Consider the following 22,439-nt stretch of genomic DNA (forward strand, 5'->3'; position numbering starts at 1 on the left):
TATATCAAATCAAATAATTACTTTTTTCATGAAACAAATCAAATAATTACTTTTTTCATGATCCTTAAGAGGAAGGTTAAAAAATGATATTTTTGTTTTAATTGATATTTTATTTCTTCCCCGTAATATGATTTTACAATTCCAAATATTACAAAACAAGTTATTCACAAACTAAGTATCTCATATAAAAAGAAAATAAGAGCATATAAATTCATATCAAAATTATCTCAAATCAATAATTATTATACAATAAATATTATAACTGTACAATTTCTTCAAAACCCGAAAATATATATTTTTTTCTTTATGTGAAAACTTTTATAACTCCCCCCCCAAAAAAGTAAATAATATAGAATAAAATAACCTCAATATTTATATCATGTTAATATCAAAATTATGTCAAATCAAATAAACTACTTTTTTCATGAATCTCATACATAATAAATATATAATCTTTCACTCACTTTCGTCACAGCATTTTGAAGAGGTACGGTACGCCCTCTCCAGCTACCGCGCGGGAAATTAGAAATGGAGTCTGAAATGGATGCAGAGCAGCAGAAGGTCGAGGAGGGGAAAAATCTCACAGGAGAATCTGAGATTAAAGGAGTTATTTCCAACGAAACTTCAGATGAGCCTGATGGAGCACGGATGATGCACCTCAGGAATGCATTGAGGAAAACAATCCGAAAGTGCATTGATTCTGCCAAGTGAGTTAGTTTGTCTTTATTTTCATTTCAGCCTCGGCTCCCGTTGTTGTCCACCTCTGGCTGCTTCTCGGTGCCCGGACTCCCCGGGGCACAGCGGGGGAGCGTATCGCCTTACGCTTGAGGGGTTCCTTCGAACTTTAGTTCTATCTTAACATTTCGCTTAATTTCACAAAACAGTTATCATGGTTATAATATGCACATCCTGGTTAGTGCCAAAACTAGAGGAGGCTGATGACATCATCCACTCACATTTTTTTTGTATTTTTCATATGAAATGTAGCGGCACAGCTTTGCAAGACGGCCGGTGGCCGCCCACCGTCTTGCGCTGCCCACGTACAAAAAAAGGACGGGAGTCAAAGAATGACAAGTTCGATGAAGTTAAGTTGTGTATCAGGTTTTATTCTAAATCAAAGTCAAATTACATGCTGGATAATAATAAATGTCGCATCTCTGGGCTGGACGACCGACGACAGACAAAAATTAAACCGACATGGCCTACGGCGGCAAAACAAATCGGGAACGAAAAACTGCCCCTTGTCAACTAAACACTCCCTTTTTATCCCCTTTTTGGTCAAACACCGCGTGGCGAAAAAGCCTTTCCCAAGTCGACCCTATCACTTTTGGTGTAATGCGCGAAATTAATCCGCCTATAATGTAAGTATATAAAACGGAACTTAATTATTGTGTACTCCGATTCCAAATTCAAGTTCTTCGGCTTTCCATTATTCTTCCAACTTACGTAACTCTCTTAACCACTCCCCAACTGCTCTCTCAGTCAATTAATCCTCTTTTGCGACTCTTGTCACTTCAGCCACTCCCACTCACAGCTCACTTCCACCAAGGAATTCACTCCTTGCTTCCACACCTGTTCACACTCTCGCTCTCTCTCTCTTTAATCACTGAAGAATGCAAGCGAGCCGAAGAACACGAATAAGAAGCAAAGTAGTAAATAACTGAAGTTCCAATGGACTTCTATTAGTCCTGAACGCCTAGCAACCCAGTCAGTTTGCCCTCTTTCACTTCCACATTCCAATCGCTAGCCTGGCCCAGAAAAACTAGCAAACGAAATCAACACCTTTAAGGAATGTAAACAATGGAAGAAGGCGAACGAACTTCTTTACCCAAACAAACAAATCTCTATTTTCCATCCCGCTATAACTCTCCCCTACTGAATCGATCTGTTCCATAAGATCGCAAAAAATAAGGAAAAAAAGATTTGTTGATACTGACGGTCGTCCATCCATGACACTTACAATTTGTCATAAACAATATAAACATTTCAACATCGTTCTATATTTATGCCAAATATTGTTATTTCAAAATCTTCCCTTTTTTGGCAAATAAATTGCATGTATATACATTGTACCTGTACCTTCTTCAATTAAAAATAGGATTTGGAGAGCTTCTATCAGGGGAATGTCAACGTATAGGCATTGGGAAGTGGATGACCCAAGCTTCCTGCTGCTTCATCGATGACATCACCCCTTCAAAGATAAACACTCCAGACCCCTGAAAAAATGGATTAAAAGGTTAAGTTACAAATTCAACCTCTAAACATCTATTAAACCTTCATTATACCTCTTATGCATAACTAGTTACGTCAAAATACTACAGGTACATAAACATACAGTAGTAATAATAGCAATGATACATGTGAAAAGTAAAATTATCCATATCCGTATCTGTATCCACCTTACAAAATGAAAAACCAACAGCAGTAAATCTGGTCATCTTATAAAAAAAACTATAAATAACCTTAGTTAACAAGTGCATGTTTCATGTCCAAAATGATACTAAAAAATATTTTGCATCAGCATACTTGTATAATGCCCTAGTAAAAGTGTTTATTAATCAATTGAACATTAATCAATGGATGGGTTGTAATTGTAAACCATGAACAATCAACTTCAGGCATTATCAACCATGAACATGTATCATAAACAGTAAACAGTAAATATTTTGATATTGGACAGCATGCATGCACATGTTAGACCTCGCTCTGCTATGGTTACAAATAATGACGCTTATTCTGAAAGTTACAATTATTTTATGTGTTATACTTTCAGAATCATTACTTTACAGTGTTTTTTTTTTATGTACAATTCATCCTTTGCTTCCAATAGTGCACCTCTAGGGTAAACCTCCACATTAAAAAGATAAACAATTGTTTAAAAAAAATCCCTTTTTTCATTTGTTCAAATTTTACAAGTCCTATTACATGGACAAAAAAATAACCCAAACATTACTGTTTTCTACCATTTACCAAGACTTTGGGATGATGTCAAAACTACCATCAGAGGTGGATATCCCATGCCTCCTCCAGTTCTGTTTGACACCATCCTGCCGTCTGATATGTGGTTTTCCTATAAGGACAAATATAATTACATATTTACAGATTAATTAATATCACAAAATATATTAAATGATCCATGTCGGCAAACCAAACTGGGCCAGTCAATCAATAGAACCAAGCAATCATACATATAACCCATAATCACTGATGTACATCATTTATCCCACAATAATAAAAAACTAATTAAATCCAAAAATGTGTCTGACAAAAACTTACTATTCTACGTAGGTATAGCTCCTTCCCCCTTTCTGTTATGGGGTGCATCCGGCAGGGAACGGTGCTCCCAAACCCAGAACAGATCCCTATGTATTTGTATTATGTACCATTCTTTCAAAGTTGAGTCCCCTTCTCCAAAACTTCTCAATATTAGTTATTTACCACCTACTTCCAAATTCATGCTCCTTACCCCACTCCCTACTAATCGTTTCACAAATAATAAAACTGTCATCGTCATAAATAATTGAAGGCGGAGTCCAGCCCAGAGACCCAAGGTAAATTTTTAATTTTTTACTTATTACTTTATTATTCCAATACAGACTTAGGCAAGTTGTATGGATTAGAATGAATGCCTTTATTTTGTCTTTAAGATCTCCTCTGGACGACACTTGTTCCGCTTCTGGTACGCCCACTTGTACGCCCCCATCCGTACTCTGGTTAGACCAGTACTCTCCCCTACTGTTTCTGTAGTTACTCTTTCTGGTACTAAAACATATTCATCCTCAAAATCTTTTCTAGAATCCTTGTAGCTAGCAATGATTTTCCTTCTCTCATAACCCAAAATCTTCCATATTTTGGTCAACCACATCTGATTCAGAAGGTACTTTCCTTACTAGCCTACGATTCACTATCTTTGGATTACCTCCATTAAGGTCGGATACGATAAATATCCTCAGTAAGATTTATCCAATCAACAACATATAATTCATCAAAATAAACATTCTCCAACTTGTGTCTTTTACTAAAAGCACACTTCTTTAAGTAAACAAGAGATCCTATGCCCAGGGGAGGGGAACTTGCAGAGATATTTGCATCAGCTCGGGCCTTATTCCGGGCTGCTACCTTGTCAGTCCTTTCTCTGACAACCTTTTGAGCCCTCTCAACCAACTCGGCTTGTTCTTTAACAAAGTCTTGTTCCCATTCTACATCAGACACACCCAACAAATGATCTAAAGGAATACGCTCTTTCCTACCAAACATAAGAGCAAAAGGGCTGACCCTCGTAGTTTCGTGGGGGGTGGTATTGTACATGTAGACAAGATGAGGCAATAATTCAGGCCATCTACGTCTATCACGCTGATCCAGCGATTTGATTAGGCCAAATAAAGTCCTATTGAATCTTTCAGCCTGAGCATTACCCTCAGGATGATATGGTGTTGTACGAGTCTTACGTATACCATAAAGCCTACATAATTCTTTTATCACCTGACCCTCAAAATTACGTCCCTGATCACTATGAATTCTATTTGGAATTCCATACTTTGTGAACCAGTGCTCTTGTAGAGCTTTAGCTACTGTTGAGGCGTGTTGATTTCTACAAGGGATTGCCTGAGCTAATTTCGTATATACATCTGTAATAACAAGTACATCCTCAAATCCTCCCTTACCAGGATCTAACTTAACAAAATCAATAGCAATAATTTCCAATGGACTAAATGCCATTAGATGTCTCATTGGGGTTCTTACCCGAGGCTGCATCTCCTTTGCCTTAGCACATTTAATACATCTTAACATAAAATTTTATATCACGAGCCATGCCAGGCCAATAAACTCTTGACCTAGCTAATTGTTGAGTTTTATTTCTACCTTGATGTCCCCATTCATCATGACATCCAACTAAAATACTCTTACGCAAACACTGTGGGAGTAAAATTTGAAATATATTACCAAATAAAGGATCAAGAACCTTCCTTCCTAATATTCCATCTTTAACAGTAAAATTAGACCATTGATATAACCATTGTTTCAAACTATCCGGTTCTGAAAAACGTGCGGGAAATTCATCCCCCGGTTTCCAGTGCGCACTCCACCGTTCCCACACAAATCTCAGTTCTGGGTCCATTTTCTGCATTTGAATGATTGTTCAGGTGAAAAGGAAACAAATTAGAAAAAGTGGGACCCAACAAATTTTCCTGGTCAGAAACACCAGACTTCGATTGGATTTCATAAAAGGCTTGCTGCAAAGATTGCAGTTTGTTTCTTTCCAAAATGTTTTTGAAGTAGTTCAATAATACTTTGAGTATCTTATGTCCCCGAAAAACAACTAACTTCTTTACGTGCTGCACCTTCCAAATTTGCTATGATTATGCCGCACTTTTGAGTTTCAGAGATTTGGTATTGTTCACAAAGATCTATCTCTTCTAACCATTCGGTAAAGGAAATGCCACCTTGTCCAGAAAATCTCTCAAGTCTGGTACTTCTATCACTAGGGGTAAACCTACACCTTTGTAATGCTCCGGTTAAACCGGTTACTAAATCTTCAACTAACTTTTCAGCCATAATTTTACTATGTATATGTGAATACTACTGAAAGGAGATGCAACCTCAACTACGATAAACCTTCAGTTATAACACACTTATTATATAGTCTACTATCTAACTCTGGGAGAGAAAGGTAACCAATCGAACCAGACGCAGAACCTAGGAAAAAGGCATTTAGTTAAAATTGTGACATGTGTAAGTCCAGACCACAATAAACATTGGGGGTCTGATATAGAGGTAAGCACAAAATACTGCAAAATCTATATAGATTTTCTAAAGATGTATTTTCATGTGTTGCCAAAGAACACTACCAGAATCTAGATTTTTACTATTATTATTCTGTCTAGTGGTGTATTTGCAGAATTTATTTGTGCTATCTCCTTCAGATCCCAATGCACACTAATGCAAAACAGACATAATAACAAACTGCATAGCTACACACATATCTTAACACATCGTCATGTTGAGAAGATAACGAGTTCATATCTTTTCAGATACATATCAAGCATATCTTATAGTTTGTAATATGAGAGTCTACATTAAATGTGAATGACTGTTCTGGAAAAATCTTAACAAGGGCTTCACTACATACCAGCGACTCCTGCTGCTTCACTCGCCAAGGCTATCGGCTTCCAAACGACAGTGCCAGCTTCCACCGTCGAAGATATCGAAGACAGGGTCTACCACACCACGTCGATGACGAAGATGAAGGGCCGTGTCGAAGCGTTGGTTGGAAGAACGATGTCTCGGAGCTCCTCGATAGCGTCCAACTCCCCGAGCCGGACTAGCGCCTGCGGCCTTCAGTACCTAACCTCAATCCATCCTCATGAGACGACCAAAGGAAAAGCAATCGCCCTGCTGAGTTCCTTTACAGCCCCTTCCAAGACGATTCTCGCGCAGTTAAACGACTCCTCTCACCGCAGTGTAATGTGAAATCACCAGACTTCGTCGGTACCAACTAATCCGGAGGGTTTTAGTGGAAACCAGCTATGCTACCCCGTCAGGTCTATTTGCAGTGGTTTTCACAGGTCCCTCGACTCCTCGCTACAATGCAGCCACGCGTGAGTCCCAGGACGAAGGGTTCTTTCTCCTGAGCTCAACGGCACATGTAAGGTCCCAACGTCGAAAACCCGGGCGATGTGGGGGCTCAATCCAACCCCTGCAGCTGAATTTCTCTCTCCAACGTTAAAGTTAAAATAATATCAATTCACATCCTCGAACAAAAAATAAGCCGGAACCGGTGACATGAAGTGAAGCTATCCTTGTTAAATTTATCTCAATGTCCGATAAACATTGTGTTTATGCGTAAAACCAGACTGAAGGACTAAAACGTTCCCCGAACATGCTGAAGATGACGGTCGACCCCATCCGTACTACCAATTTTGTAGCGGCACAGCTTTGCAAGACGGCCGGTGGCCGCCCACCGTCTTGCGCTGCCCACGTACAAAAAAAGGACGGGAGTCAAAGAATGACAAGTTCGATGAAGTTAAGTTGTGTATCAGGTTTTATTCTAAATCAAAGTCAAATTACATGCTGGATAATAATAAATGTCGCATCTCTGGGCTGGACGACCGACGACAGACAAAAATTAAACCGACATGGCCTACGGCGGCAAAACAAATCGGGAACGAAAAACTGCCCCTTGTCAACTAAACACTCCCTTTTTATCCCCTTTTTGGTCAAACACCGCGTGGCGAAAAAGCCTTTCCCAAGTCGACCCTATCACTTTTGGTGTAATGCGCGAAATTAATCCGCCTATAATGTAAGTATATAAAACGGAACTTAATTATTGTGTACTCCGATTCCAAATTCAAGTTCTTCGGCTTTCCATTATTCTTCCAACTTACGTAACTCTCTTAACCACTCCCCAACTGCTCTCTCAGTCAATTAATCCTCTTTTGCGACTCTTGTCACTTCAGCCACTCCCACTCACAGCTCACTTCCACCAAGGAATTCACTCCTTGCTTCCACACCTGTTCACACTCTCGCTCTCTCTCTCTCTCTTTAATCACTGAAGAATGCAAGCGAGCCGAAGAACATGAATAAGAAGCAAAGTAGTAAATAACTGAAGTTCCAATGGACTTCTATTAGTCCTGAACGCCTAGCAACCCAGTCAGTTTGCCCTCTTTCACTTCCACATTCCAATCGCTAGCCTGGCCCAGAAAAACTAGCAAACGAAATCAACACCTTTAAGGAATGTAAACAATGGAAGAAGGCGAACGAACTTCTTTACCCAAACAAACAAATCTCTATTTTCCATCCCGCTATAGAAATATGAAATATTGAATTGCCAAGTGACTCTACGATTAATTCCTCCCTGAACATGTGGAATTAGCATTTTTAATACTATGGATTAGTCAACTTGGTCCTTAATGTCAATTCTGTAAAAAATGAAATATTGTATAATTCAAATAACAACAACGTCTGACAAAAAATCTGATGCTATAGCGTTGAGTGTTAGCGTGCCTCACCACTATTCAGTGCAGGTGTGAATGCAGTTGGAAAACACTCTGTCCATCGGAAAGGACGCAAATGTTGGTCCCGTGTATAGGAGAGTCACAACCTATGCACGTTAAAACCAATACACTATTCGTCAAAGAGTAGGGTGTTCACCCGGTGTATTGCACCTGCCGGTCCCGGCAAAATTCAGGTCAAGTGAATCTTGATGTTCATATGCCATATAATAATCATTATAATGATTGTGGGCATTAACAGAAAGACAAAACAAGACAAGAAAAGAAATAAAGGGATGCCTGATGGACATCATCAACTGACTCATTTGCATGACACTGAATTGTGCATATCACTGTTTTGTGAAAAATAAGCAAAACTCTCAAATGCCATAAATTTCTTATTTTACATCCGATTTTGATGAAATTTTCAGCGTTGTGCTAAGCTAGTTTTAATTTCTCTATTCAAATCAAAAATTTTCTGGGGTGGACTTGACCTTTAAGCTATATACTAGTGCTGTAGCTCGGAGCCTTCAACTCGGCCCGAAATCGGCTCGGAAATTTTATAAGAATCAAAGTCCGTCTCGGTTCGGTTCGGTAACCCGGAACAGTTTAATTTGATGTGCGTTGTGCAAAAAATGTAATGTTTTGACCTTTTTGACAGTAACTACTGTGGCTGACATCACCCCTCTGACCTTGTCCTCAAAAGAAAAAACACGCCCGAAAATCTTATCTTTTGTTTATACGCCACGTGCCAATACTCTGTCTTGATAATTAATCTATCATCAAACTCTCTACTATACTGTCAACACCGTATTCGACTTTTTTCCTCATCCGCTGCGCACCTGTGCTCCCGCCCTGGCCCTCGCTATGATAGTCCAATGTACGTGTACGTAGCATCTCCGTTCATCAGCTATTGGCTGAGTGCTGGGCCAGTAGAAATACGACCACTCCCATCCGTGATCGCACCAACACACCCAATAATGGTTAACTTTAGTCTTTGCGAGCTGTAATTGGTTCATTCATCTGTCAATTACAGAAGTCACTCTCTGGCCGTAAGCACATGGTCTTGAATGAAAGACCAACATGCTTGGAATGTGTGAAAGCCGAAACCACATTGTTTATAATACCCGGCTGTCGAAATTATTCTTCGCGGTGACCTAATTCCAGATACTCTCCAGACATTGTTTTTGTCAATAACTTATAAACAAGGGCGATGGAAATTCCAGTGGAATGAAGCCAAAGTTGATTAGAAATGGGTTTTGGCTTTTGGGGTACTTCAATACTTTATTAATAGCTACTAGTGATCAGAAAATTGGAAAGGGGATTTTTCATCGTGAATTAAGTCAATGAACTAAACCAATCACAAAATGATTGAAATATAGTTTTAAAAAAAAATAAGACGAGGAAGAGCATTGGGATATATTGTATACTTTTCATCTTTCGCTCTGGAGAAAGAAAGAATCCCATTAATGTTCAACATGTATTCCTATTTCTTTTGTATAGGTAATATTTATTTGTTCATTTTGTTGCAATATTCTCCACAATATCAAAATAAAATGAGATGGAATAACATTCATATCTTTTGAAATCTTGCCTGGTCTTCTTTTTCTTCAATTTCTTTCAAAACATTCTTGTACAAATTTTAAAACTTTGCATGATAATGAATTTTTCTCCCCTCTTACCCTCACATCTCGCTCTCTCAAATTCTTGATTTCAATATCCATTGCTTTCTTCACTCCGTCACACTTTAAATAAACAGAAGCCGTAAATGTACCATTGTAACGCAGGGGAGGGGGGTGGGGGGATTTTAGTTACTTCCGAGCACAACATCGAAACCAAAAAAGTCGATAGTGAATGAGAATGTTTATTTTGATGAAAGAGACATCTGTAGGATGATTGGATCATTGAACAAAGGGAAAGAGACCTCACTTGTTTTTAAAAAGGAGCTATTTGATTTCCTTGCTTTGTATGCCTTTATACAATTAGCCTCAGTCAAATAAGTGTGTATTGCTACATCATGTTATCACTGACAAAATCAAATAAAAGTTGGATGACATTTTCATGTGTTGAATGTTTTTGGACTACATTTATTTGGTTTCTTTTGAAATGGAAGCCAACAGTTATTCGTGAAATAAACTATTATACACTTTATAAGCCTTAATATTGGCCCCCTACGAAAAACAGCATGTGCTGATAGGGTGTTCCATCCCACAAGTGGTAAATAAATAGATAAATACAAAAATAGATAAAAATTGGCAATCATCACGACACTAACCAGAACTCGTCCAGTCCGCTCCCCTCCCCCTTAAAAACACATACACAAGGGGGGGGGCGAACAGATTAGTATATTTCACCCTTGAACAAAAAAGTCATTTGTTTGTCATCACAATCATCTCGAAGGAAATATAATTCTCATTCGGACTTCTTTATGGCCACCTCCGATGACAGTTACATGTAGCTCACAAAACCAAGAAGATTAATGTCAACATGACAACCGGGCCCTCGATCAAGCAAGTGATTGAAACCATTCCTGACCAGGTGATCAATCACATGATTCCATTCACACGCATTCAACATGCACTGTGCACTACTAGTATATTATATGGACACACACATTTTACAGTGCAGCCGCACAGCCACATGTACACAGAATAGACGCAGGGCGGGCTAGGCTGCGGGCAGCGCAGGGGCACGTGGCTCGCAAAGATTGAAAGATTGATTGAAGAAAACACAGCTACATAGAAGTACAAGGGCTAATCATCATGCATGGCATGGACGGACCGGACGACCTATTTAAAGTTATGAATGAGCGGTAAGGCTTGGCTTGAGTCTGCCTCTAAATTTGAAAGGCGTTGCAGGTGAATAGATGGCTTTTTAGTTTAATCGCGATGACGGAAACAAGTTGTATAGCATTCGGGTTAATTTTCCGGGTTGAGAGAGCTTGGCAATGAAGCCCGGTTCGTATTTTCCGAACCGAACCAGCTCAACCCGGCGGGATTCAGTTCGGAAGGTGATCCGAGCTACAGCACTACTATATACAGTGTCACGTGTGTTGTATGTGGACTTGTGCCAGGGTTATTTTTTTTATTTGAAAGATGGATTTCGGCTAAGTATAAGACTAATGTTCAGTCAAGACTTAGTGTGTTAGAAAATCCACATTTAGTACTCTTAGTCTGTATCTGATTAGTTGGGTCAGCAAAATGTTGTTGGGAGACACATCCATGCTAACTTAGTGAAGAGAGTAGCGCAACGTGTGTGGAATGATTTTAATTGAAGTTGTTTCAGTTTTAATTTAAATAACTCCAGGGAGGGGCAATTTACAATCGAGGAGAGGAGGTTATTTGAGTCTTTTATCGTGCTTACAAAGAAGGAATCTTGAAAGACCCTGGCCTTGTGATGAACCTGGAGGAATTTTGGGGTATTCCCCCTTGTATGTCTTTAACCCATGGAGCTCACGGGACTAGCGTGATTTATGATCTAAATATTTCTCCAAATGAATTGTGAATCATAACAAAATGGCCGATCGAGACTGGGGTAGAAGGAGAGAACTTTTCGTTTTTTTGAGGTTCCAGTCTGTGCCTCGATGTCAGGAAACTGCCACTTGTTGAACCTTCATCCATATAATCGTGGTAAGTGCATAATTTCTGTTTTCACAATTCATTGGGAGAAATATTTAGACCATAAATCACGCTAACATTAGTCCCGTGAGTATGGTCAAATACACGGTAAGCCCCTGGGCTCCCTGGGTTAGTATGTCTTGTGTTCCATTGAACAAAATCATTTATCTTGATATTGACGAGACCGGTGTTCATTTTGCATAGCATACAAAGTCTAAGGTTTCTTCTTGTCTGGAGAGATTCCCAACCAAGATCACTAAGTGCTTTAGTGACAGAGCCTCTTCTCTATGATAGTTATCGGTACAAAACCTGGCAGCTTGTGGTTGAACTCTTTCTAATGATTGGATATTTGACTTAGTAGAAAGGTCCCCAGCTGCTGCTGCATACTCTAGCAGTGGTCTCACCAGCATCAGGTAAGCCATGGCTTTGGTTTCCTTATCACAACTCCACAGATTCCTCCTGACTACATTCAAGAGTCCTCTGGGCTTTGGAAACAACTTCCTGTGTATGTGTATTCTAGCTCAGTGTGTTTGAAATGTGTACACCTAGGTATGGATGGGATGTCACGCAGTCCAATTCCCGACCACAAAACTTATAAGGATGTTCAGGAGGATTCCTTTTCCCAATAGTCATTGTATAGCATTTATTGGGATTAAAGTCCACCATCCAGATATCCAGTGTTCCAGTGACTGGAGATCTTGCTGTAGTCTATTGATGTCATCAAATGCTGTCACCGGTGTATACAGAATACAATCGTCTGCAAACAACCTAGACTTGGAGATGATATTACTAGGCAAGTCATTAATGAAACCACAATGGCCCATTCATTGTCCATCTGGGGCACTCTGGATGTTACTAAGGCAGGAGTCGAGGATTGTTCGTTGATGACTACTTATTGAGTTCGATTATTAAAAAAAACTTCCACCCATGAGGTGATTTCCCCTCCAAGGTCGTAATGCTTGAGTTTGGATATAAGACGACGGTGGGGGACCTTGTCAAAAGCCTTAGAGAAATCCAACAAGGCCACATCCACGAGGTAATTGTTGTTCAGTTCCTTACCGATATCATGAATTGTTCAAATAAGTTGTGTTTCTGTCGATCTTTTTACACGGAAACCACGTTGACAGTCTGTGAGGATACTCTGTCCCTCCAAGTGTTTCATCACATAGAATATGTTCCATTACCTTGCAGATGACTGATGTTAAGAAAACTGGTTGATCATTGGCAGGACAGCACTTATTCCCTTTCTTGAATATAGGTGCTACATTGGCTTTCTTCCAGCCTTTGGGTACTATTCCCAGGTTCAATGAAGACTGAAAAAGATCCTGTAAGGGGCAGCCAAATGCTCTGCTCCAATTTTCAGGAACCAGGGAGATACCATTAGGCCCTGGTGCCTTGTTTGTGTTCAAGTTCCTTAAGAGTTTCTCAACCCCTTCTTTGGTGATGGTGAGATGACCAATACTCTTATACTCTCAATTAATTGAAATATTGGAACTCCAGAAAAGAGAAATTTGACCCTAATGAGAGTTTTGCCTGCCCGTATGTTCAAATGCTGTACAGCACCGTTAAAAGTGTTTTTTCAGAATTTTTCATGAGACGTTATGGAGAGGCAAATAATTTTATAAACTTTAAAAAACAAGTTTAGACATGCTAGATATCTGACCTAAATTTAATCCTGTTTTTGTTCACCTTACAGTTTAACCCATATTAAACTGTGGGGGGTCAGTTTGACCCCACCCCCTCAACAAATTTCGCCGCTATGCTGCCAAGCAAATATTTATGACCGCGCCGCTTGCTGACTTTTTACTTTAAAGTCTTGTGCATCTTTTGAGACCAAATTTCCGATGCCCGGGTACGCGGTTCCGAAATTACGCAATTATTTTTGTAAGCGCATGTCGGTCCCAAAATTGCTCAAAAATTTGATTTTGTGTACAAAGTCAATGCAAATTGTGTTTTTATGTTATTTATGATTGCAAAAATGTCCCAACAAATTTCATCAAAAAAAACAAAAAAAACAAAGGTTTGAATATCACAATTCATGATGACGTATTGACAATAACATCTCGGTTATGAGGCGCTGTTTGTAACACAAAGTCAAATTCAAATGATTCTTCTTAGCCCCTCTAAATTCGGATGATCGAATCACCTGTATACACTATATTCTTCTTCAAAGTATGGTAAGTGCTTCTTCAAGATGATGAAGATATAAAATGCACTGGTTGTGTGTGTATGTGTAAAACTTTTCACATACTATTGTGTCACATTGGATTTGTAATATTTGATTGACTTCAAACTAAGCATTTTGATTCATGTATGAACGAATATTTGCAATTTGTTTTGATTTTTGGTTGCAGACTGACTGTACATGTAGTTGTGTGGTAGTGGGCTCAACAATATCTTGTCTCTCTGTCTTTAATAGGTACAGTACCTTCAACAAGCACTACGGGAAGCACATGAAAGATAGAAATCCACAAGCCTTGAAGAGTCTGCTGCAGCAGTTTAAAGAACAGTTGGAGAAATCCATCAAGGTGGGTCCTATATTCACTTGGCCTACAACAGGGTGCTACATACAGCACTTGCCCGGGGCATGTAAAAGTTAGAGTCGGGCAAGTGTTTCTTAGTAAAGACTAACACAACTTGCCCAAATTGGGCAAGCGAAATTCTCACAGTAGAATGACCAAATTACATTGTAGGGTCGATAGAGATATTGACCTTAATTTTGGTCATGGCAGGCAAGATAAAATCACTTTTAGATAATGAAATGCAATAACAAAGTACCGGGTAGATCAGTTCATGTCCAAAGAGGAAAAAGGTCAATGGTTTTTAAAACTGCAAAACTTTCTGTTGAAGAGGAATTACTTTTTTTTGATTTTTTTTTCGGGCAAGTGAAATAGATTTTTGGGCAAGAATATTCCAACTATATAAAAATTCACTTGCCCGTCAGTATTTCCAAAAAGTTATGTAACACCCTGCCTACAAGCAGTTGGTCTAATTGTGAGATAACATAATATAACATGGGCTAATTAAAGTAAACCATTTTGTTAATTATCATTTTTGTCTGATTGTTGTTTTATCTAAATTATACTTGTTCCATCACCCACTTAGTCTAATTCTTAGTTATTGAGGGTGCGTTTATTCGACACTTTTTTACCCTAGAATCATGATTCAAATCACGATTCTGCAGAATCACGATTGCGTTTAGTCGAAAGTGGAAATAAACGTCTTTCAAATCACAAACATGAAACACGGAAAAAGGGGCGTTTGGAAAGACGTTTCTGTAGAATCACGAACGAAAAAGGTCGTATAAACGATATCGTGATTTGAATCATGATTCTATGACGTCATTGTGTCGTGATTCTTCCGTGTTCGACTCAAAGGCGCGCGCTGTGTTTCGTGCAGGTTAATTTTCGTGTAGCAGTATTGCCAGTGTACTAGTACCGGTATATGCCAATTGTCACGTGCATTTAGGAATTATCATTCTGTGTATTGTACCCCCGGTGTTGTACTGTAGCGTCATTTGTATATTTCATTGTTTTCATCAATCATATCTTCAAGTTCCAAAGGCACAAATTGGACTGACGACGAACTCAGGGCTCTGCTTGTGCTTTGGCCTGAAGCAAAAGCATCCCTTACCGGGATTCACAGAAATAAGACGATCTACGAATCCCTTTCAGCGGCGCTTGCGAGGGAGGGATTTCTACGGAGATGTGGCACCGCCTGTCGAGACAAAATTAACAGAATTCGGTGCCAGTACTACGGCTACCGAACACTATTTTCGATGAACCGACAAGATTGAATACAAAACAAAAACAATACGAGGTACAATACACGGAATTCTGGAAGTAAAAGATTTATTTTTCGGAAGCCGAGTAAACGTTGCACAAACGATCGCGCGTTAGCTCGGGCGGCAGCAAAAATCTAGCAGCCGACTTGAAGTTAGAAACACGCGCGAAAATGTTGACCTATACTTCCTGGGTCAAACTGCGCACTGTGATGCGCACTGGATCGGCCCGAATTCAGGGAGAAACAGCGTTAGAAAGATGGTCGTATATTCTGTGGGATCGTGATTCATGTTGCTGTTTTGAATCATGATTCAAATCGTGATTCAAATCATGATTCTGGGTTGAGGTCGCATAAACGCAGCCTTAGTTTTAAATGCCAGGTGGTCTTATTTCCATTTTGTCTTCAAAATATCTTACTTTGTCAAATAAAAATTTGATTCATCAACAGAAAATATTCATGAGCTTGAGATCACCAGCATCAAACTTAAAATCATGATTTTTTTTCCCACTCTGTAGGGGTTGGCGTGGCGATTGGGAAATTAATGCTCTGTTTAGCAGACAGCATTTCATGCCAGTGCTCTTACCAACTGATTTAAATATGTGATGATCCCAATACCATTTAAGTATGATGTGGCTGTTAATGGTGTTGTGGCTATAACACCAAAACTTGTTTTCAACACCGTACTTGAAATCACCCAATGTTTGGAAGTCACAAGAATAGTTGATAAAAGTCAATACTTAAAGGACAAGTCCACCCCAACAAAATGCTGATTTGATTAAAAAGAGAAAAATCCAACAAGCATAACACTGAAAGTTTCATAAAAATCGGATGTAAGATAAGACAGTTATGACATTTCAAAGTTTCGCTAAATTTCACAAAACAGTTATGTGCACATCCTGTTCGATATGCAAATGAGGAGACTGATGATGTCATCCACTCACTATTTTGTATTTCTTCATATGAAATATAATGTTCGAATTTTCTCTTTGTTATTAAAGGACAAGTCCACCCCAACAAAAACTTGATTTGAATAAAAAGAGAAAAATTCAACAAGCATAACACTGAAAATTTCATCAAAATCGGATGTAAAATAAGAAAGTTATGACATTTCAAAGTTTCGCTTCATTTCACAAAAACAGTTATATGAACGAGCCAGCTACATCCAAATGAGAGAGTCGATGATGTCATTCACTCACTATTTCTTTTGTTTTTTATTGTTTGAAATATGAAATATTTTGATTTTCTCGTCATTGTCATGTGAAATGAAGTTTCATTCCTCCCTGAACATGTGGAATTCCATTATTTTAACATTTTGTGCTTCAGGTAAGGAGGTCCTAATCGTCAAATTCGTAAAAATTGAAATATTGTATAATTCAAACAATAAAAAACAAAAGAAATAGTGAGTGACGTCATCAACTCTCTCATTTGGATGTAACTGGCTCGTTCATATAACTATTTTGTTAAAAATAAGCGAAACTTTGAAATGTCATAACTTTCTAATTTTACATCCGATTTTGATGAAATTTTCAGCATTGTGCTTGTCTGATTTTTCTCTATTGATTCAAATCAACATTTTTCTGAGGTGGACTTGACCTTTAAGTGAAACAACGATTAATTTCTCCTTGAACATGTGGAATTAGCATTGTTTGATATTATATGGTTCAGTCAAGTTGGTCCTTATTGTCATATCTGTAAAAAATGAAGTATTGTATAATTCAAGCAATATAAAACAAAAGAAAAAGTGAGGGATGTCATTGGCTGCCTCATTTGCATGTCACTGAGTTGTGCATATCACCGTTTTGTGATAAATGAGTGAAACTTTAAAGTGTCATTACTTTCATATTTTACATCCGATTTTTAATGAAATTTTCAACGTTTTGCTAGTTCTATTTTCTCTATTTACTCAAATCAACATTTTTCTGGGGTGGACTTGACCTTTAATAATTAGCTGACTCATGAATAATAATCTCAGCTTTTCTTATCTACACAAGCATGTAAGATCAACTTTTTCAAATGTTATACATGTTTTAAAGCTGTATGCATTTTGTTTTGCAGGAAGAGATTGAACTGATGATTGATGAAGAGAATTTAGTTCATTTGTTCAATGATCTTGACAAGCTTGTAGAAGAGGCAAGCGATGAGGACACCCAAGTAGCATGGTGAGTATTAACAACAAAGGCTCTTTAAAACACCTGTGTGTAAAAATAATGATTGATGATAATCGCTATATATGTGTAACTTGAAAATAAATATAAAAATTGACCAGGGCCCCATATTACAAAGAGTTACGATTGATTGGATCAATCTTATCACTATGGAAATCCAACAGTGTCATAATTTTTTCTACAGGAAATTTGCAAAATATCGTTTGTGAACAAAGGAGAACACACCAAATTGCCAAGAAATCAATGAATTTATGGATATACATTCATATCTAGAAAATATTTTGAACGAATTTGCATTTTAGGTGTCGGACTTGTTGGCCATCCATAGTTGTGGTTGATTCGGATCAATTGCAACTCTTTGTAAGACAGGGCCCTGATGTCTTATTTGTATTTGATAGATACCTGACATGTTTTTGAGTAGATTTTGGTCCATATGCTCTATATTCAAATTTAGTTTGGAAAACAAAGGACTTGAAAAATTTATGAAAATCTGTGTAGATTGCTCTGTGAAGATGTTTTCGGAAGTGTAAGGATTTGTGAGACAGTCATCAGTCAACCATGATGCAAAGATAATATTCTAGATGTCTAGGAATTTTGCAAGGGATACAGAAAATAATTTTTTTTGTGGCAGTTGGGAGTATTGGTTGACTCATGGCTTAGCATAAAAAGGCTATCTCAACTTACAACTACAAAAGTTGGGGAGGGGACTGTTAGACTGCTAAACCCTGTTACCATTTGCAGGGCTCGACATTAGCAGTGGACCAGGGCAACCAAAAATGAGAGTCGAGCCACCAAAATTCTGTAGAGGCTCACACTTGGTGGCCCGGTAGGGCTCCCAAAGTTTTGATAAATTGTAGTGGTATTGTTTTAAGGCCACCAAAAATGCTTTGCGTGCCACCAAAATATGAAATTGATGATTTTGATGGAATAATCAGGCCACCATGTGAGTTACCACAATTTTACCATATTACGAACTAGCAGCCTTAATAGCATCACCTCATGTCCTCAACTACTCATATCTGGCCCAGTTCATAACCCATGATGCAACATTCTGGACAGTGTAGTCTTGGAATACAGGCCCACTTGAATAATAACACAATTAACTCACCATTCAATGCGTTCGCAATAATTAAGTCGCCAAGTAGCAAAACATGTATGATCCCAGGCCTATCCAAACCATTTTAGCTTCTCTACACATATAAAAGTAGAGGCTATTAGTAGTTTACTCATAAGATATATTTTAAGACTATATTAAAACACACTGTCAACTAGAGACCACTGTATTGGTAAGTTTGCTCCCCCTTTAGCAAATATGACCTTCAATTTGACATAAAGTGGTAGTGGACTGGCAGGACTAAGTACGTATTGAATGAAATGTGTTTAATACCCAGTAAACTAGAACTAAGATTATAGAATTATCAAGGCCTAAGACATTCCAAATTAAACCCAGAACAAAAACTCTTATAACAGTTTGGCCGAAACGGTAGAAAATTTAACATGGTGAGAACAAGTTTGATGTCTGATAAACTTAAAATGAGTTTGATACTGTCAGAAAAAAGGTTTGTTGTATTCAGGTGTTTTTTTTTTTACTTTTAGGGGTGGGGGGCTACTTTTCACAATTAACTTCCTAAATGTGCAACATTGGAAAAGCTTTAACATTGCAATAAATGGGGGTTTCCAGGGCTGTTTGAGCTTTTTGGGGCTAAATCGCCCCTAGCCCCCCTATTTTTTTCCCTGGTTGTATCTATAAGACCTACTCGCCTAGTCCTTCTTTATTTCATTCAATTATGCTCTTGTAGGCGGCCTTCCGGTGAACCAGAGAAAGATTGTCTTGCTCAAGTTTACAGGGAAAAGCTGAAGGAGAAAGAGAAACTGGAGAGAGTTCTACAGCAAGTGGAAGCAGAGGGCGGCAGACTGCAAGAAATTGTGAAACGCCAGAGACAAAAGCTTGGAAAGACTCAAACAAAGATCAAGCAACATCTAGAGGCATTCAATCAGGTAGGGTTCAGGACCCTGTCTTACAAAGAGTTACGATTCATCTGATCAACCTCAACTGTGTGGAAATCCATCAATGTCATTAATATGGAAAACATGTAACACGTTGTTTGTAAACAAAGTAAAACACACTAATTTTTTAAGGACGCCTTGAATGTATGAATGTAAAGTATGTTTAGGAAGGATTTTGAACAAACATGCACTTCAGATGTTGATGTTGCTGGCTTTCCATAGAATCCATAGTTGTTGATAAGAACAATCGCATATCTTTGGGCCCCAGAACATTAAAATTGGTGAAGGTGATGGGCAAACTATCCCATTTGAAGTTAGCTTTGCTTTGGAAAAATAGCATGTGCACGAAGCTCACTGAGGAAGTGAGAGTCAGTCTTGTCATGTTCTTAGTATTAGATTTATATTTCTTTGTATTCTGCATCTAAAATTATGTAACTGAATAATACTGCTCTTCAAGAAATATATATGGGTAAAAATCATGTGTTTTTTTTTTTTAAATAGCACTTGATTTAAATGCTTGTTTTACTGCCTTTTCAGTCTTATCTAGATGTTGATCAAACAAGGTCAGTGACTGCGGAGTCACCAAAGAATTTTACTGTCACTGCATGTGATAGTGTGAGATGGATAGGTTGAGCTAAGACAATGAAATTAAGAAAAATGAGGGGCAGTGCACTTTTCTTCTGCATGTCCCCAGTATAATTAATGTGTGATTACTCTGTAGATAATAAAAATGGTCAATGAAATTCAAAAGTTTGGTCATCTTTAGTGATCAGTGATGGAGGAATCCAAGCTTTATTACATGATTAATGTTTGACCAATCCCAAGCAAAATTATTAGTATGTGGATAATAATATTACTCCATAGTTTATGGGAGATATTTTTTGCTCTAACATTGTGTAACATTTTCTGTTTTGTATAAGTATCTCGATTTTGAGGAAAGTGTACTTTTGTTAATGCATTGGCAGTGTTGTAAATATTCCCTTTGCTTAGGTGATAAAAAGACAAAGACGATATTGAAAGTTTTATCACTGTTGAGGTATTAATGCATCTGTTGTATTCGGTTTGAGTCCCTTATATTTTCAATCATTTTTGTTTTCATTTCATTTTAAAGGCTGCCGTTACATGCGACCAAGTTCCCGTAACCCAACTTGAAACGGTCCTCTGTCAATTAAGCTCAACATCAGGAATGTGAGGGATCTAGTCCTGCATCAGGTTCCAATAACCCAGCTCAAACCTGCCTTCATGTGTCAAAGGTCAAGTTCCAATATAACCCTGCTCTAGTTCATTCATCTGCTGTGCTCCTCAGCTCCCGCATTGTGACAAATGTCAAAATCATGTGCCTAATACTTTGCTTCTATATAGATCTAAAGTGGAGCTTTCTTGCTAGAGGGGGATGTATACTTTTATCTAATAATTGAATTATTGGATAATGTCTCAAAACATGATAATTGTCACACAAGAAAATCCTGAAATAAATTCCAACTTTTTTAAGCTCCGGAAGACTTGCATCATAGTGACTTTGGACGCTGCCTATAAAAGTGTCGATGTCATCCGAACACGTGCCCAAGCTCTACAAACTGGCTGCTTTATCTATAGCATGAAGTGCTCTGCAGAGCTCAGCTAATCACTGGTGTTAACACTCTCGCTGGGCACAGAAAGAAAAGGATTGCACGATCAGCCAATCAGCGTCCAGGGATTCCGTCTACTGCGATGGTGTGGGATTCTTCTTTGTGCGGAAGCGAAAAGAAAACAAATCCAATGCCTTGGAACAGGTTTTGTTTGGCACCTGGCCATGGAGGGGAAATTGGTATGCCCTGAAAGGAAGATTGAGTGCTGAAATGGGTGTCCCCTCTGAGGAATGTACCCACTGTCCAAAATATTACACCCCCCACTCCGCCCCCGGGGAAACTGCCCAGATTGGGAAAGTTCTCAAGATTCTGATCTAAGAGTTCAATACTGGATCTGGAAGAAAACTGGTATATCCTGTTGTGGGAGGGGTATGAATGCATGCATTTGAACATAGTTCTTGGAATCCAAGGAAATTCTTTTTTGTGGATACATTTTGCAATTATGAAGGAAGCCTTAATAACGATTTGCGGCATCAGTGTTTTTGTAAAATAAAAATATACTGGTATATTGAAACCATGAAATGCAAATAATGATCCAAGTTTTATTTCATGAGAGAATGTGCCCCCTTTTCATTTTGAATTCTTAATTTCACAAATTCAATTAGTCATACATCCCATGTATCCAATGTCCTTAGGCATCTCATCAGTAGTCAAATTAGAATCTGTTGGAAAACTTTGTGAAGCATGAGGCTTATCTGCCACAAGGACCATACATGATGCCTACTCAGGTATGAAAAATTCACTTAAACAAGCATCAGATGAATCCCATATTATTCAGGTCATGACATTTTATTTCACTCTGTTGAAGCAAGTGATTTTTTTTTGTAATTGTTTGGTTGTACTTGGACTTCAGTGAGGCTCCTCAGAGTATGATGCCAGGTTCTTGCTGCGGATTTATCGACTCAATCTTGATCGATCAAGCCAATATGTTGGGGACAGGTTCAGAATATTTGTGTAGGAATCTAGAGCCATGCCAATCAAGATAGAATGATACATTAATTACCAATCATGGCAGAGTCCCAAATACCTTATCAGGCCAGACTAACCTGGGCCTTGTTGCTATTTACTATTTTGGTAACTTTGTCATCTGGGGCCCGTTTCATAAAGGACTTGCAACTGTTATAACTTTGCCATTATGGCAACTACCATGGAAACCTTGATTCTGATTGGCTGCTGAGCCATGTTACCATGGTAGTTGCCATTATGGCAAAGTTACAACAGTTGCAAGTCCTTTATGAAACAGGCCCC

General features: G+C 38.5%; 1 protein-coding gene and 1 long non-coding RNA gene across 2 annotated transcripts; one reads left to right on the top strand and one right to left on the bottom strand.

Annotated features, from left to right (window-relative positions):
* Positions 1-506: 506 nt before the first annotated feature.
* On the top strand, positions 507-22,113 carry LOC121415069 (polyamine-modulated factor 1-like). Its single transcript, XM_041608152.1, has 5 exons — positions 507-707; positions 14,028-14,136; positions 17,447-17,550; positions 19,356-19,554; positions 20,675-22,113. Exons 1-5 carry the CDS (start codon positions 529-531, stop codon positions 20,753-20,755), a joined length of 672 nt encoding a protein of 223 aa, XP_041464086.1. The 5' UTR covers positions 507-528; the 3' UTR covers positions 20,756-22,113.
* On the bottom strand, positions 2,884-7,595 carry LOC121415070. Its single transcript, XR_005969947.1, has 2 exons — positions 6,131-7,595; positions 2,884-5,122 (listed from the first exon to the last, which is right to left on the bottom strand). It is a non-coding gene; the product is annotated as an uncharacterized LOC121415070 (long non-coding RNA).
* Positions 22,114-22,439: the final 326 nt, after the last annotated feature.

This window comes from Lytechinus variegatus, chromosome 5 (genome assembly GCF_018143015.1).
Source record: "Lytechinus variegatus isolate NC3 chromosome 5, Lvar_3.0, whole genome shotgun sequence".
Taxonomy (NCBI): domain Eukaryota; kingdom Metazoa; phylum Echinodermata; class Echinoidea; order Temnopleuroida; family Toxopneustidae; genus Lytechinus; species Lytechinus variegatus.

What these genes read in the sequence shown, in the direction of transcription:
- LOC121415069 (XM_041608152.1), top strand. Translation starts at nt 529, where the DNA reads ATGGAGTCTGAAATGGATGCAGAGCAGCAGAAGGTCGAGGAGGGGAAA. An exon ending in AAGTGCATTGATTCTGCCAA is followed by an intron (nt 708 to 14,027) that starts GTGAGTTAGTTT and finishes TGTCTTTAATAG; the next exon opens with GTACAGTACCTTCAACAAGC. An exon ending in GAGGACACCCAAGTAGCATG is followed by an intron (nt 17,551 to 19,355) that starts GTGAGTATTAAC and finishes ATGCTCTTGTAG; the next exon opens with GCGGCCTTCCGGTGAACCAG.